The sequence below is a fragment of the Diospyros lotus genome, chromosome 13 (assembly GCF_014633365.1).
Source record: "Diospyros lotus cultivar Yz01 chromosome 13, ASM1463336v1, whole genome shotgun sequence".
Taxonomy (NCBI): Eukaryota; Viridiplantae; Streptophyta; class Magnoliopsida; order Ericales; family Ebenaceae; genus Diospyros; species Diospyros lotus.
The window spans coordinates 5,952,474-5,969,021 of NC_068350.1; the positions used below are offsets into that span (position 1 = coordinate 5,952,474).

A 16,548-nucleotide genomic window follows, 5' to 3' on the forward strand; every position below is an offset into this window, starting at 1 on the left:
GGCCAGCCATGCTTTTTCGTGTGTATATGTATATGCCTTTGCATATATATATATAAAGAGAGAGTGTGTGGGGGGTCGGCCCCACGGTCGACCTAGTAATGGGCTGGGTCTGCCATGGTGATCGTATATGTATATATATATATATATATGTATGTGTTTGTGTGTGTATATAGTGTGGGAGAGAAAGAGAGGCAAGGTGGAGGTTGGCGATCGGGAGTGGTCGAAGAAGAAAGTAGACTTTGGGGGGGGGGGGGGGGAGGGATTAAAATAGAAATTATAAAATTATTGTGAAGTTTGGCTGGATGTGAGCTGGGAAGAGCAAATATGTGGGTTGTATATGAATAGAATTTCCCAATTACTATTAGTAGCATGCCATTGGATAATTTGGATCTGATTAAGAACCATACTTCATAGAATAAGGTCATTTAACCATATTATAATCATTTGTTAAATTTAATAAAATTTTAAAATGACCCCTCTTACGTGGGGTCGATTATGATGAAGTTCCGTGATTGGGGGCTCATTAACCGCATTTATAATCAGAATTGGATGGAATCATAATCGAAGCGTTGAACAGTCTGTCTGCATGGAATGGAATAATAATAATAAAAAAAAAAAAAGATACTTGGAAGAAGGGCTGCTGACCCAACTTCAAGAACAGATGCATGCAATAGAATAGCATATATTTTCTCGAGAAAATTGGAGGATATGAATGAATCATCTAATTGCCAAACAAAGAGAGATGCTTTCTTGGCTGTTGTGAAGAATATGGAAGGAAGGAGGAATCAGAACACCGTGGTCGTCATCTGAGTCTCCTCTCCTAGCTAGACAGATGTGAGATGGCTTAGCGGAGCGGGACTCTCGCTAGCTGTGGCTGGCTTATAGTGGTGGCCCGGGTGGGGGTGGATGGGTCTTGAAAGGAGGAAAGTTGGCACTTTGGCAGGTCCAGCCGGAGGACAGTGATATAATCAAATCTGCCAATATTGTCATGTGGATGTGGAGAGGACCACCCCACGGAAAATGCCCAAACTGATGATGCAAGCAACTGGGCAACACCGCCATCTCCATTAATTTGATATGGCTGCAGTCTGCAGAGCTTTGCAACGGCCGCACGGTACTGTTGCCTCCTGCTGCCAGAATATGTCCAAATTTAAAACCTCATCACATTTTGGTTGATTTGGACAAGAGGTTTTGTTTGTACGTGTCCAAATGGGGCTCTAATAAGATTAGATTAATGCCCCACACCTCATTATTGTACCAATGTCGGATTAAGTTGCTAAAGCGGGATCGAGGTTTGTGGCCTTTCATACTATAGAATACCCACGAGATTTGTGATATTTTATAATATATATTGAACACTTTTTAATATATATGACAACAAAAAGTTTTTAGGTGAAAGCTACTTTAGCTTTAGCCAACACCAAGACTTATATATTGCCTGACCACCTTTACAATGAGGGCTCCGTAGCAGTGGATGGGGTTCACAGCAACCAGTAGCCAGCCCAGTTCAAATCATGCGCATGCCGACATTAATGGCTTCGATGAAAATAAGATGTAAACCTGTTCTTTCTGTAATTATTGGGATGGAAATATGCAGTAAGTGGTCGTGTTACATAGGATTCTAATAATTCACAAATCCTTTAGCAAAAGACCAAAAAGTAAGTTACTAATCAACTTTTCGTCGACGTCATTTTCTTTCGTGGGGCTTGGCGGCGGTAGACGGGATTCCGGCAGTGGCGCCGTCAGGGTTTGTACTTGCAGAGCCAGCCACGGCGGTGCCGGAAGCCACCTCCCTTAGCTGCACTACCCCATTTGCCCCCGCCGTCGCCTCGGCCTGCTCTTTGAACTTCCTGTATATATCACCTCTGTAGAACTTCCTCGTTCTAAGCACCAAAACCAGCGAGACAACGCACCCAAACAGCGTGGCAGCAGTGATGACAATGAAAGCCTTCTTGTAACATTCTACGCCAATGCACGTCAAGTCCTCTCCGGCGTGCCTTTTCAGCCCCTTGGCCTCCATTTGCTTCAGAGCTTCCTGGTCGTAAAGCCGTCCCGCGATCTTCACGTTGAGAATGTACATTCCAACCGGGCTTGCCACGGCGCCAAAATTTAACAGAGTGGAGTAGTATTTGAGGCCGAAAACCTCAGATATGATGGCGAAGAGCAGCGGCCATTGAGCTCCGAAGGAGAAGCCAATGACTATGGAGGAAATGTAGAGCGAATTGGGCACACCGAAGGCGATGAGGAGGTGGCCGAAGCAAGAGAGGAGGAACACGAGAGAGAACATCAGGGGGCGAGGGAATTTGTACTTGGAGAGGAAGATTTCCGAGGCAAAGCCAGAGGCGACCCGGCCGAGATAGTTCCATATGCTCACGAGGGAGATGAAGGTGGTGGTGGCGGAGGCGGGGTAGCCCAGGGCCCGGCCGATCTGGCCGAGGTTGTCTATCGCCGTCAGCGTGCCTCCGACCCCGCATGCCGTGGCGACGAAGAGAATTATCATGTCGATGCTGAAGACTGCTTGTAGGATGGTGTAGTCCTCTCCTCGGTCCGGCGGACGGAATGCATTGCTCCAGCAAGAATCAGTCTTTTTCGGGCTTTTTAGGTCCCTGGCAGGCAAAGTCGGTAGTTCCAGTTCCACCGCCGGTGTTGGTGGGTTCTCAGTGACTACTTGTACCTGAGAATTGACGTACTATAAGAAGGAAAATATATATATATATATATATAGCATTGTTTTGAATGAATTAAACCTATATTATACCTGAGAACTCGAGCCATTCAACACTTGTTTCTTGACCTTCCATGACTTGAGCTCTTCTTGCACGACTACAAGAAGCGGCGCGAAGAGAAGAACCAGCACAACTCCGGTGCTGGCGCCGTATTCGGTCCTGGAAAAGCTGGCCCTATTCTGAACGATAATTATGAGCATGAGGAACCCGGCGAGGCCGAGAGAGATATACAGAAGATTGTAGAAAACCGTGACTTCATTCGTTTGGCGAACAGTCTTCATGATCCGAATGGTCCGAAGGAAAATGAAGGAAATGGCGGTGGGCAGCCAGGCGATGAGCAAGATTAGAGACTTGGAATTGTCGCCATAGAAAGCATGATAAAGCTGCGTCAGAATGGCGCCGCTAAGTCCGACAAAGCCTTTCAAGAGGCCCAAAACGATTCCTCGGCTCTCGGGGAAGTTCTTGACGCAGGTGACCAAAGCGCCGGTGTTGGAAAAGGACTGGGAATTTGCGCCGATGCAGATGTAGAGACACATTTGCCAGACGCTGGGCTTGGCCAGTTTGCCGGTGACGATGAGCCAGATCATGAAGTAGCCGGAGAAGTTCATGGCGGCGCCGATGAGAAGCACTACCCAGGGCGGCGTGACCTCGTTGATGAGGCCGGATAGAACTCCAACGTTGCCACCGAGGTCCTTGAAGAAGCTGAGGAGATTCAGAGTAGTCTGGTCGTAGCCCAGGGAAGATTTGATGTCGGTGGAGTAGAGGCCGAACATGTAGGTGGCTCCCGAGACGGACATGATGAGGAGGGAGGCGAAGACCATGAACCACCGGCCGGTGAGGACTTGCAGGCCGAAGCTCCTCAAGTTTCCGCCGGCTGCAGCGCCACTGAAAGGTGCCACCACCATGATTGTGGGAAGAAAGGATTATAAGTGATGAGTGGGGAAAGGTTAGAGAGCAGAGGAGGATGTCCATGAATATATATAGGACATTGGGTCCGGTTGGGTTGACTTGACTTTCTGGATTTGGAAGAAGGAGGGTGGCCCCAACTCAACTGCAATTGCAAATCTGAATAATGTGGGCATTTAATTGTTCGCCTAGGCAAAAAGAGGCAAGGAGCAATCAAGGAACCCAAGTTATTATTATTCTATTCACAACTGCAGTGCCTTTATGGATTCATTCCAACCCTAGATAACTTTTCTTTTTAGAAAAAAATAAGTCCTACTAACGAGGAGGTGTCCAACTTGATTTCTTAAATGTTTCATGATTGTTTCTATTTAACTTAATTTGGTTTGAGTCCCAATCTGTTTCTCGAACTCAATTAGCATCAATATGGGTTTTGGGTCTTTGGCATAACAATTTACTAATTGTTTGCTAATGAATTACTCTTTAACATATATTTTGACACACATTTAAGATCTCAAAAATGCTACTTACTTTTGTAGCACACACATTTAAGTTTTTAAATAAGTCACATAATTTAGTTGCATGTACATTAATTGTTTTTTATCTCAACCCAGCGGTAAAAAACATCAAATCTAAAGTGTTCTTGCATGTTCAAACAAAATCAAGACACGGATCAAAATTCTCAAGGTACTTGTGATCGGCCGGTGCACGCCTTGTGAGGCCCAGTGCCAAGCACTCAATAGCCTTCATCTTGTGCTTTCAGCGTTGACGATAAGCGCAAAGAAAAATCATTGATATCCAGACAATTCAATCTTGTCATTTATGTCTTCATTTGATCATTGTTGCCGACTTGGCACTGGGAGCCCAAAGTTGAACCAAGCAGTTTTTTGTTTGCCCCATATTTTAATTTGAGTGCTATAGACGATATTCAGAAGATCAGGCTACGCAGCAATACACACAGCCCTCATCTTAAAAATCAAGTGGATCTTCTTTATTGGAACGATCAAAGATGGGGGCGGCTCCTCAAGCTTCGCTGCTGATTGGTCTAATTGGTGTTTTGCTCAACACAATTTGTGAGCAATATTTTCCAGCTTCCACGTTAACACTTACCCAAATAATGTTCAATGGACCATTCTCTGCCGTGGGTGGAACAGCATTGCTGAGAGCAGCAAGGTCTCATTGGACCCTTCATCTATCGATCCTGTCATGACCTTGCAGAAATCTATAGAATGACAAGACAGTGCCAAGCTGCATTTTCCCACTCATCGAACCAAGTCATCTCATATCCCCAACACGGACAACTGGAAAATATGGACAGCACGGCAGTTCCTTCCTTCACAGATCACTTATGTTACGAGGCTAACAGTTCCAATGGCATATGAAGTCGGTCATGTGAATTCTAGCCCAACAATCAATTTCTCTAAGGCTGACAGTTTCCAAGAATAAAAATAAACAGAAACGGCCAGCAAACTACGCCGACAAAATCATCTTGGGGAGATACCTGAACCAGATGCAGTAAGAGCCGGTTGATAGGAATCTAATAGCAGCTCCCACATAATTCCAGCAATTCCCAGTTGCTAGTCTAAATAAGGCATGATCTACTTTCTGTCTCCTGTATCAAGTGCTTGAAAACCGAGTAAAAAAGGAACAAGCTTAATAGAAATCTTCACATACATAATTCTTGATCAGCAAAAGAAAAGCAATGTAAGCTTGCAGTTGATTATCATCAATCCTGCAGCAAAGGAGGAACTGCCTGTTGGAATTCTTAAGTACTGAGTAGCTGAACTAAACATACATCCCTCAATGAACCAGAACAGTAACGGAATAATGCCTCAGTATCTGTTGTAAGATGAATGACCTCCTCTTCTTGGGCGCTCATAAGGACCCGGTCTGTCCCTATAACTTCCTTTGTCATAACGCGCTGCTCCTGCCGGCCCTCCACCTCCGTATCTGTTACTGGCACTTCTAGGGCCTCCATCCCTGCTAAGAAATCTGTCCTTCCCATACCCATTTTGAGGCTCCCGGTCCACATACCTATCACCAGCAAAGTGATCACCTCCAGGTGGATACCTGTCGTTGTAACGATCACGGCTTCCGTATCTGCTTTCTCTGGTATCCAAACGCTCCCTGTCTCCATAGCGTCCCCCATCAAGGCGATCATCATAACGGTCCAGTCCAAATCGATCACCATGGCCACCACCACCACCAAACCTAGAGTGTGAGGAGAAACGATCGCTGCCTCCACCAACTGAAGGACATTCTCTTGCAAAATGGCCTGGACGCCCACACTTGAAACAGTCAGATGACCCTGCTGGCTTGTCCACTCCCCTATAACTGTCCCTACCACCTGATATGTGTTCCCTGCCATAGCCATAGGCAGGATCTTCACCACCCACTTTTGGCTCTGCTTTGTTCACTGAGATGACTCGACCATCAACTTCTCTACCATGCATCTCTCGGATTGCATCTTCCATAGCCCGGCGATCTGCGAAGGTTATAAATCCAAATCCACGAGGACGACCAGTATCCCTTTCAACCATGACCTACAAAATCACCAAATATCAGTCTTACTAGAGAAGAATAACTCAACTACTCAGTGTTGAGAAAAACAGGTTTTGGACGATTTCAATCTACCAGAGTGCCAAGATACTTCTTTACATTTATTGCCAGCAAAATCACTTATGAATCTATTCAATTTCTTTACATTCAACAAGAAAAAGTGAACCCACCAGCTTGTTAAGGGGGGAAAATATTAATTGTGCCAATATTTAAGTATTTTAAGAATAAATTAACCAAGTAATCTAATGCCTGCAAAAGATGCATATTTATCTATTTATTTGTAATTAATGCAACAAAAAGACAACAGAATCCTATCAAGAATCCATAACGTGCAACCAGATGCACTTAATAAAAGGGATTGGATATTATATTCAAAGGGTATGCTGGAAAGCAAAATGGGTACCAGGCTTCCAGCTTAAGCTTCAGTTTGTTATTTCACTTGTGAACAAATTATTTAAGTGAAACCTCAAAAGCAATATAGCTTGGATAACTTTTAATAGCAATTAATGAATTGTATGGCTTGGATGAAGTACAAATGAAATCACGAGGTCAAAAATTTCAAAGTTACCTAATACTTTTATCAAGAACTATGAATTATGTCATATTGAAATGTTGTTATCGTTGACAATTTACTTTAGAACATTATGTTGCCAAAACAAATTATCAGTTGAAAACCAGACAGGTTCCAAATTTCGTTTTCAAAAAAAAAAAAAAAAAATGATAGTTACACTTGCCATGAGAGATGAGCAAATAATGATTGGAGGAAGTTGACTGCAAGAATGAAAACACATCAAAGGTAGACAATTGAGAAGGGTCCAACTAATAAAGACAGCTAATTTGAAATAATTGATTTGCAATGCAATATCTTGAACATGTTTAATCGAATAAAAACTGAACATAGCAAGTCTATGGCTGGCTGAGTCTGACACCAGTTGAAGGGTGAAATAGATCAATCTACAGAAGATTAATTACAACCACACTCAAATCACAAAAACATATATTGGCAATGTCATAAAGTTTAGGCAATAAAATACTATACTAAAACAATTTATGATGCAAATACAACAACAACAACAACAATCACAAGCCTTAATCCCACCAGGTTGGGACAAACAATTTAGCCTATCAGGGTAATGAAGGAAACTCTAATCAAATATCTTTTTTTACAAAGATAGGTCAGTCAAACATTACTCATCAAGTACAAAACCAGAAGAATACATAAACTCCATAGAAACATGTTTTAAATAAATATAATACCACTGAGTGCGTGCACGCAGAAGCACATGTGTGTGTGTGTGTGTGAGAGAGAGAGAGAGAGAGAGTTGCGTAGATGAATATAACATTCAAAAACCACAAACACAAAGAAAGAAACATTATTTAAACATTAAAAAAGAAAATTCAATCCATAACATAGACATCAGCCACATGATATCATCAACAATTAAGAAATAGTATTTTGCTAAACTGCCTACATTTACCATAAAGCATCCAACTCTTTTTTTTTTTCAAGGAAAAAAGAAAAAAATCAAGCATGAAAACCTAGTCAAGGGACCAATAAAGACAAATTTCTTACCTAAAAATGGCAGAATTAGCATGCTCTCATCCAGATTGGAAAGCCAATACATGAAGTATGAACATGTTAAACCCTCAATCTGGAATATTTAGAAACTTTCACTGCACAGCACCCTCTTGATCAGAGTTTCAGGTAGAGGTGTGCAAATTTCAGTCCCGACCAGACTGGACCAGACTGAAAACACCAGTCTGGTCCAAGATTGAACCATCCCGGTCCGGTCTTTGGTCCAGAAAATGGCAATTTCCTGTTTCTGGTCCGGTCCCTGTCTAGACCATTAACCAAGTGTATGTATATATATATTTTACTTAGTATATATGTTTGAAGTTGAATTGTTTTGTTGAATAAAAAATTGAATACTAAGTTATTGTCCATTTTGCTTGGATCCATGTATATATTAATGTGTGCATGTGTATATATTTTGAATTCATATTAAACAAGGACAAAATTAATTTGTTGGACCGATTTGGACCAGACCAGGCTGAACCAGACTGTGTCAGTCTGGTCCAGCCTTCGGTCTTCAAATTAAAAGCTTTCCAGTCCCTGTCCAGACCAGTGGCACACCCCTAAGTTTCAGGTGTATCTTATTCTCATAATTCCGTGGTGCCACTTGATTTTTAATTCAAAATCAAAAAATGGTGATATGTTATACAATCAACATGTTTACACCATATATGCAACTCAAATACTAGAAATATGTGGATTCTATTACATCATGAAGACAGGTATGCACCCATACTGAATATTAGAAAGAAATGGGCACCACCAGGGAGATCTACTTATAAGAAAGTGGCTCGTCCTGAAACATCTTCTTAACAGAACAATACACTTCATCACTCAAAATATGAGCAAATAAACACATCTCAGACACAATCAATTCCTTTATGGCAAACCATCTATTTCATTATGCAACAAATTCACAAGAATCAGTTCAAACAACCAAAAGAAACAATATTTCTGCTCATGTGTGAAATATTGATCTAGAGAAACCTTGGGCATCGTAAATCACAATCATGCGTACATACTGCATATAAGTCTGAACCAACAGAGTAGTTAAACAATTCACTGTCAGAAATATAACACAGAAATGTGCCACAAAAAAGGATTATAAGCAGTAAATAGCAAGTACAGAATTGAGGGTGACAACTAGGAAACATCACCCAGTTAAACTTCCAAAAACTTAGAAGTTGCAACTCCAAACCATGCTGAGACTTCAAAAGGACCAAATCATCTTAATTCAGGCAGCAACAAATCCTATTCTCAGCCACCACAACTGCCAGTTCACACACATCAATACACATCTATAAGACTATCCAATCATCTTTGTTGTCACAGTAAAAGACAAGAATGGAGATGTGAAGCACTTCTACCAGAATGGAGAATCTCTAGCACAAATCCCATGAATACTTACATCTTTCACTTATACACTTCACTAGTCTCAACACTAGAAATCTGAAACTTCCACTATTTAGTGCAATAAATACTGGATGAACCAAGCAATCTCAACATAACACCCATTAAGATGACTTTTCTTGTTGGTTGTAGAACAGCACAGATGTTTAAAAAAAATTGAAAAAGGGAATGGAACAAAACAATGGTTTCTATATCCATGGGAAGCAAACAAAAAAAACACTCCATGATTTACAATATTCAAATTGCATTATCAACATTAATAGCATAACAAATAAAATGACCAGTTTGACTGATGACTGGCTATAGCAGATTACAATCTTCATGCAAAATTTCATAGGCACAGGCATATTACCAACCAATTTAAGCCATACTTCATCAGGGAACAAAAAAGGTCCATCTATAACAATTAAGAATTGGTTCTCAGGGAAAGGCCTTTTTCTTCCAGCACAAGGTACGACATATGATAATTTAGATCAGCTGAAAGCCAAAGAACAAAAGCAATGGGTCGAGTATATGCAGACTGTCCACTCTCATATTTATCCTGATAGACGGGAACTGGAAAAAGATAACCAGATATTTAGTTGTACTGGCTATCTAGAAACTCCTTGAACCATACGCATATGTGCATTAGTTGATGATCAACTCCTTGCCTAGATCATTGGATCAGAAAGAAAGCTTCATGGAAAGCCACCCAAAGGAGGACCAGCAAGGAGCCAAGAGCAGGGACAGGCCTATATGGCAGTCAGTGGCCAGCAATCTGAATCAAGGGATTCAAAACAAGGAGGAGAGACCTTTGAGCTCAACAGGGCAGAAATTGAAAGGCTAAGGAGTTTTTTGGGGTCCCTAGACAGAAGGCAGAAAAAGGTACCAGCTCTCTTGCCCTCACAGGTACTCCTTACTCCTTTTTTTCCCTACATGCTTCAGAAACTTTGCACCAAAATTGTTGGGTCCTAGACTTCGGTGCTCCAGACCACATGACCTCCTATCCACACTGTTATAATTGGGAGCACTGGCAGTCCTAGATTCAAGTCCAAATACACACTCAAAACACCCTTACACACACCAGTTTAATTCAACACAAAAATATAACAAGAATAGAATTGAAGAGATTAAAGAAAGAACATGCAAACCAAGCAAGAAACACCCAGCTTTTATCCTGGTTCAGACCGCATAAAACAATCCCACATTCAGCCTCCGATAAGAGAGAGCAATCCACTAAGATCTTGATGCAAATCAGTACAAGATTATCACTCGCACAATCCCTTCACACACTGATGCACGAGAACTCTCACTATGAGATTACAACACTATCTTCTCTAGTTTTCTCTCACAATACATCTCTCGCACACAATCAATGAGAATAATCAATCACACGTACCCGACAGTTTACCCCACGTCTCTTATTTATAGACTTAGGGGCGTGAGTTACAAAGGGAGAAATAATCAAGACATTTCCCTAACTACCCTCACTTAATATTACATACAATTATCCTATATTACCTAACTGCCACTGCCACACATATAACCTCAAATAGACATGTCTGAATCCCTCTAATCTTCCAGCCACTCAAAGCAAAACTGAATAACACACACTTGTTTATTTCCTATAAGCCTTGTCCTAGCTCAAGAAAAATCACAATGGCAGATGGCTCTCTTACCACCGATGCCGACCAAGGAGATGTTCTCCTCAATGAGCATCTAACCCTTAAGAATGTTCTTCATGCTCCTAAGTTGTTTGCTAATCTCATATCTATTCAAAAACTTATTGAAGACACTAATTGCAGTGTATTTTTTTATTCTAATGTTTGTGATATATAGGAACAGGGCAAGAAGAGGATGGTTGGGCTTGCTAGGGCTAGAGAGGGACTTTATTACCTCGAGGAACTAGGTGGACAGGACAAGAAGGAGTCTCTTCCCCTCATGTCATGCCTAGCTCAATCCAACGAAGATAAGATGTGGTTACAACATTATAAACTTGGTCACCCCTCTTTTCTCACTCTCAAGTTAATGTTTCTTGATTTAGCCAAAGGTCTTGACTTTGAACATTTTAATTGTGCCGTGTGTGAACTTGCAAAACATAAAAGAATGTATTTTCCTCTATCCAATAAAAGGATTGATTCTCCTTTCTCTTTAATTCATAGTGACATTTGGGGTCCATCAAATGTTCCCAATATTTTTGGGGCAAGATGGTTTGCCATATTTGTGAATGATTGTACAAGGGTGGTTTGGTTATATTTGCTAAAAACAAAATCAGAAGTAAGACGTGTATTTCCTATATTTTACAACATGATTAAAACTCAATTTGGGGTGGAAATAAAACGGTTTAGATCTAATAATGCTAGAGATTTTTTCAACATATCTCTATCTGTTTTCTTTCAACAAAAAGGTGTCATTCATGAATCCTCTTGTCCCTATACTCCTCAATTGAATGGAGTGGCCGAGAGGGAAAATGGCCACCTCTTGGCTGTTATTTGAGCTCTTCTCTTTCACCATAATGTACCAAAACATTATTGGGGGGAAAACAGCTCTAATAGCCACCTCCCTCATCAAGACTTCCATCAAAAACCCTAAAATCTCATAGTCCTATTCAATTGTTGATTAGCCATTTTCCTGATTTTCATGTGACTAGTAATTGGCAGCCCAAGATATTTGGGTGCACAACCTTGTTCATGTTCCTACAGCCAATAGAGGGAAGTTAGATCCTTGTGCCTTAAAGTGTGTGTTCATTGGATATTCTTTTACACAAAAAAGTTATCGATGCTACCACCCTTCTTCAAAGAATTTTTTTGTATTTGCAGATGTGACCTTTGCTGAGAGTGAATCCTACTTTAAATTCTCTAGTACTCAAGAACAAAATCTAACCTTGACCAATAGGGATTCTCCTTTAATTCTTTCTGATCATGATCTGTCACCTTCCTTGAACCCATCTTCTAATTTGAAGGATTCAGTGAGTGTGACACCAGAGGAAGTTTCACCATCTACTCCTCACCCATTACAGGTATATTCAAGGAGAAAGAAACCTGAATCTAATCCCATGCAAGCCCCAGCATCCACTGCAAGCCCTGTTAGTCCTGAAATCTCCACAAAAGTGACATTAACAATTATGCCACCATTTCAGAGCCATCTCCAGGAATCTCCTCAACCGACACTTTTGATAATAGCTATATGAAAACCTATTGAACCCACAATCGAGATAGATACATACGACCTGGATTGGCCCATTGCACTTAGAAAATGAACTAGAACCTATACCAAACATCCTTTCCACCTATTTCTTTCCTTTTCTAAGCTATCATCTACTCACATAGCCTTTCTTACTAGCCTGCATACTATTCCTATCCCAAAAAAAAATTCTGAAAGCTATAGGGAATAAGAGTTGGAAAGATGCCATGGAGGCTGAGATGGCAGCCCTAGAAAAAAATTAGACCTGGGATTTGGTGAAATTGCCTAAGGGAAAACATCTGATGGGCTATAAATGGGTCTATACTATGAAATATAAGTCCGATGGGTCTCTAGATCAATATAAGGCGAGATTGGTTGCCAAGGGATATACACAAGTGTATGGGGTGGACTATTTGGACACATTTGCACCAGTGACAAAGCTGAGTACAGTTAGGGTTCTCCTTTCTTTGGCTACTAACCTAAATTGGCCACTACATCAATTTGATGTCAAAAATGCATTTTTGCATGGGAATCTAGAGGAAGAGGTATATATGGAAATGCCACCAGGTTATGGGACAACCACACAAGAACCAGTTGTATGCAAACTAAAAAAGGCCCTGTATGGGCTGAAACAGTCCACACGGGCTTGGTTTGGCAGATTTACAAGTGTAATGCTTAGCATGGGATATAGGCAAAGCCAAGAAGACCGTACACTTTTTATTTAACACTCGGCCACAGAGGGAGTGACAATGCTTATTATGTATATAGATGATATTGTTGTTACCGACAATAATGAGGAAGGTATGACCCAACTAAAGGAGTGTTTGGTGAAGGAATTCGAGATCAAAGATTTGGGGAGATTAAAATATTTTTTTGGGAATAGAGGTGGATCATTCAAAAGAAGGCATATTCATTTCCCAACAAAAATATATAGTCTGGTTAAGAGAGAAACTTGCAGAAATTAAGAAGGAAGATAGAGTTGAGAATTTGGGAGGGAAAGTTAGAGAAAGAGAGAGAGAACGAAAGAGAGTTGAGAGGGAAATAATACTAATTCAATTATCCAAGAGTGATTACAATTGAGCTAAAGCAGGGTAGTTATACTGCTCAGCTGGGGAATTGGCGCCAAAACAGTTGCCCAAATCCCTTCTAGAATCAAAAACTTGCCTACCAACTTGTAGGCGTTAGCTTGCCACACATGCTGCTAGCAAGCTCAACCCTTTCCTAATCAACGAAATAGCTATGACTATAGCTACTAATTATTACAATATATCCCATGTAGCAACTAGGTACATGACATGGATCTCCTAAATGAAACTGGACTACTAGGTTGCAAGGCAGTTGAAACCCACATTGACTCGAATCATAAGCTAGGAGAGGCTTTGGAGGACAATATGGTTGACAAAGGGACTTATCAGAGGCTAGTAGGGAAATTGATATATCTGGCCCATACTCGGCTAGATATAGCCTATGTTGTAAGGGTGGTCAGTCAATTTATGCACAACCCAAAAGAAAGTCATCTCAAAGCTGTGTACAGAATACTTCACTATCTAAGGGGAGCACCTGGGAGAGGTATTTTATTCAAGAAATGAGAAGCCATGACACTAAAGGCCTACATAGATGTTGACTATGCAAGATCTGTTGTAGATAGAAGATCAACTTCTGGCTATTGTACCATATTGGGAGGTAATTTGGTGACATGGAGAAACGAAAAACAAAACGTGGTTGCTAGGTCAAGTGCTGAGGCAGAATTTCGATCCATGGCTTTAGGTATGTGTGAATTATTGTGAATAAATATTTTTACTAAATGATCTCAGGGTTGAATGGACCACACCTATGAAGCTCTATTGTGATAACAAGTCGACAATTAGTATCGCTCATAATCCAGTTCAACATGACCGGACAAACCATGTTGAAGTAGACAGATATTTCATAAAGGAAAAATTAGACAATGGACTGATATGCACACCCTACATTTCATCACATGATCAATTAGCAAACATGCTAACCAAGAGCCTGCTTGCAGCCATGTTCAAAAGAATGATGAGCAACATTGGGATGCATGATATTCACGCCCAATCTTAAGGGGGAGTGTCGGCAATTAAGGTTTTTTTGGTGTCAGCAATTAGGCCTTGTTCCCAATCTCAAACAAGACTCAATCAGTATTGATTGATGATTGATTGATTATGATTGTATATATTTCCTAAATTAGGGTTGTATCTTCTAGATCTAGATTAGTATATGGACCGTACTAGCCCAAATCAAGCCTAACCCAGTTCAAAAGGCCCAAGGACAGCTCGGCCCACGGCCCAATCCTGGTCTTACGCCAGTCTGCAACAGCCATCATTACCATTGTATGTTGGATACTCCCGCGTTTGCTCCAAATCTCATCCCCATTAATGAGGATCCCATCCTTATTAATGGCAGATCTCATCCACATTTAATGAAGGTCCCATCAACACCATGCCACCGTCAGAGAGCCCCATCAGCGTCGGATATCCAGTTCCATCACTCTGCAACGCCCGATGCAAGCATGCATGCAGGAGGACCTCTCCTCCGTCTATATAAACTAACTCTATCAAAAGCCAAGGTATGTTCTTTTCGAACCTACTAATATTCTGCCACTTTAATCTCTTACTTACATAAGCATCGAAGTGCTTGCAGGTGCTAGTCATTCCCCGCCATGCCGATCACTGGAGTCCATTCCCTGCCGCTGCAAGCTCACGTCCAACCATCCCTTTAGGCTAGAAGGAACAATATATATTTCCTTAATTTACTGTATCCTAAAAGTTGCATATTTCCTAATCTAGGTTTAGAAAACTTTCCCAAGCTAGTCTTTGGCAACTCCCTAATTCTGTAAGTCTGTATAAATCAGAATTCTCCCGTGAGAGATGAATAAGATGAAAGAAAAGCATTTTTACTATTTTTCTTGACACATATAGCTGACTTAAAAGATTAGAACTGACACGATAAGAACTGAAGAAAAACAATAATTATAAATAATGTAAAGAAACAGTGGAAAGGAGGATTCCAGAATAACCAACATAACCAATTCAACATTTTAGTAAGATACACAAATTCTAAAAAACCAGCACCAGGAATCTTGATTTTTGTTTAAAATCAGAGTTTCCTACATGTTAAGAAGCTTTAAAAGAAGAAGGGCGGGAGAACAACCACAATTATATACCTATTAACTAATTTGCAGGCACTCACAGCCATGTCGAAGCATCCCCAGAGGGTATCAATAAGATATCACCCACACAACGGGAAAAAATGACTCTTTGCTGCCACTTCTCATTTACACGAAAGAAAAGATAAGCACCGCATAGTAGTGTTGCACCTCAACTAGAACTGCAGGCCCTTATATGGACTATCCGGTGCATGAAACTGATTGAAAGTTCGACCCGCTGTAATAAATGCAGTGACTAGGTCCTCAATAAATCAACATCAACAGTACAGGCATTAATCCAAAAATACTACATTTGACAAAGAAATGGCTGACATAGTCTTGAGATCATTATAGAAGCCAAATGATAAATGAGAAAACATTTGCAGTGTGCACTTCACTACGGTTCACATGAACCCAATCTCTCAATATGTCTTCCGCGTAAAAGATCATCTAAAGAAATAGCCTAATTTGCTCCAAATCACAAGCAGCAAGAAAAAGCTCATAGTTTATAAACCGCTACATAATCAAACATAACGCGAGCAATAAAAGATACTGAATAATCTCGTTGCATCGATCCCGTCATTGCAAACACAACCCTAGCCATCAACATTAAATTCACAAAATTTGTAGCAAAAACCTCACCAAAGAGTCAATAATTTTCCCGTATCGGCGAAACGCATTTTCGAGGTGCCTCTCCGTGGTGTTCCAAGCCAACCCTCCCACAAATATACGGTTTTCTTCTCTCCCAGCCATCAGAACCCAACCCTAGCGAAAATTACAAAAATGCAAACTGTAAAACAATTACGAAAGCACATTCAACACGAAGAAGAAGAAGAAGAAGAGTATAATAAAGAAGCGAGATATGAGAAATTACTTTGAGCTAAGCTGTAAATGGAACTGGATTCGTTTGTTATTGCAGCGAACAGTGACTGAGCCCTAATAAGTCCCAATACCCAATTTGAAGCGGAAGGTCGGAAAATGTAGACTTTAGGCCTTGTTTGGTTTCATGCTTTAATTTTCGCATTTTCCCTCATCCTTTTCTTTCAAAA

At 40.8% G+C, this 16,548-nt stretch overlaps 2 protein-coding genes across 3 annotated transcripts; both read right to left on the bottom strand.

The window, feature by feature from the left end:
- Positions 1-1,417: 1,417 nt before the first annotated feature.
- Positions 1,418-4,055, bottom strand: LOC127788580 (uncharacterized). The gene is made up of 2 exons (XM_052317040.1): positions 2,759-4,055; positions 1,418-2,674 (listed from the first exon to the last, which is right to left on the bottom strand). The coding sequence occupies exons 1-2, from the start codon at positions 3,629-3,631 to the stop codon at positions 1,688-1,690; spliced, it is 1,860 nt and encodes a 619-aa protein (XP_052173000.1). The 5' UTR covers positions 3,632-4,055; the 3' UTR covers positions 1,418-1,687.
- A 1,161-nt stretch (positions 4,056-5,216) lies between these two features.
- Positions 5,217-16,538, bottom strand: LOC127788581 (glycine-rich RNA-binding protein RZ1B-like). Of its 2 annotated transcripts, none has more exons than XM_052317041.1 (3): positions 16,374-16,538; positions 16,142-16,264; positions 5,217-6,172 (listed from the first exon to the last, which is right to left on the bottom strand). In XM_052317041.1, exons 2-3 carry the CDS (start codon positions 16,250-16,252, stop codon positions 5,462-5,464), a joined length of 822 nt encoding a protein of 273 aa, XP_052173001.1. In that variant the 5' UTR covers positions 16,253-16,264; positions 16,374-16,538; the 3' UTR covers positions 5,217-5,461. The 2 variants fall into 2 exon arrangements, with proteins under 2 accessions (XP_052173001.1, XP_052173002.1); XM_052317042.1 differs by having other exon boundaries at positions 16,142-16,289; positions 16,374-16,457.
- Between the last annotated feature and the right edge of the window lie 10 nt (positions 16,539-16,548).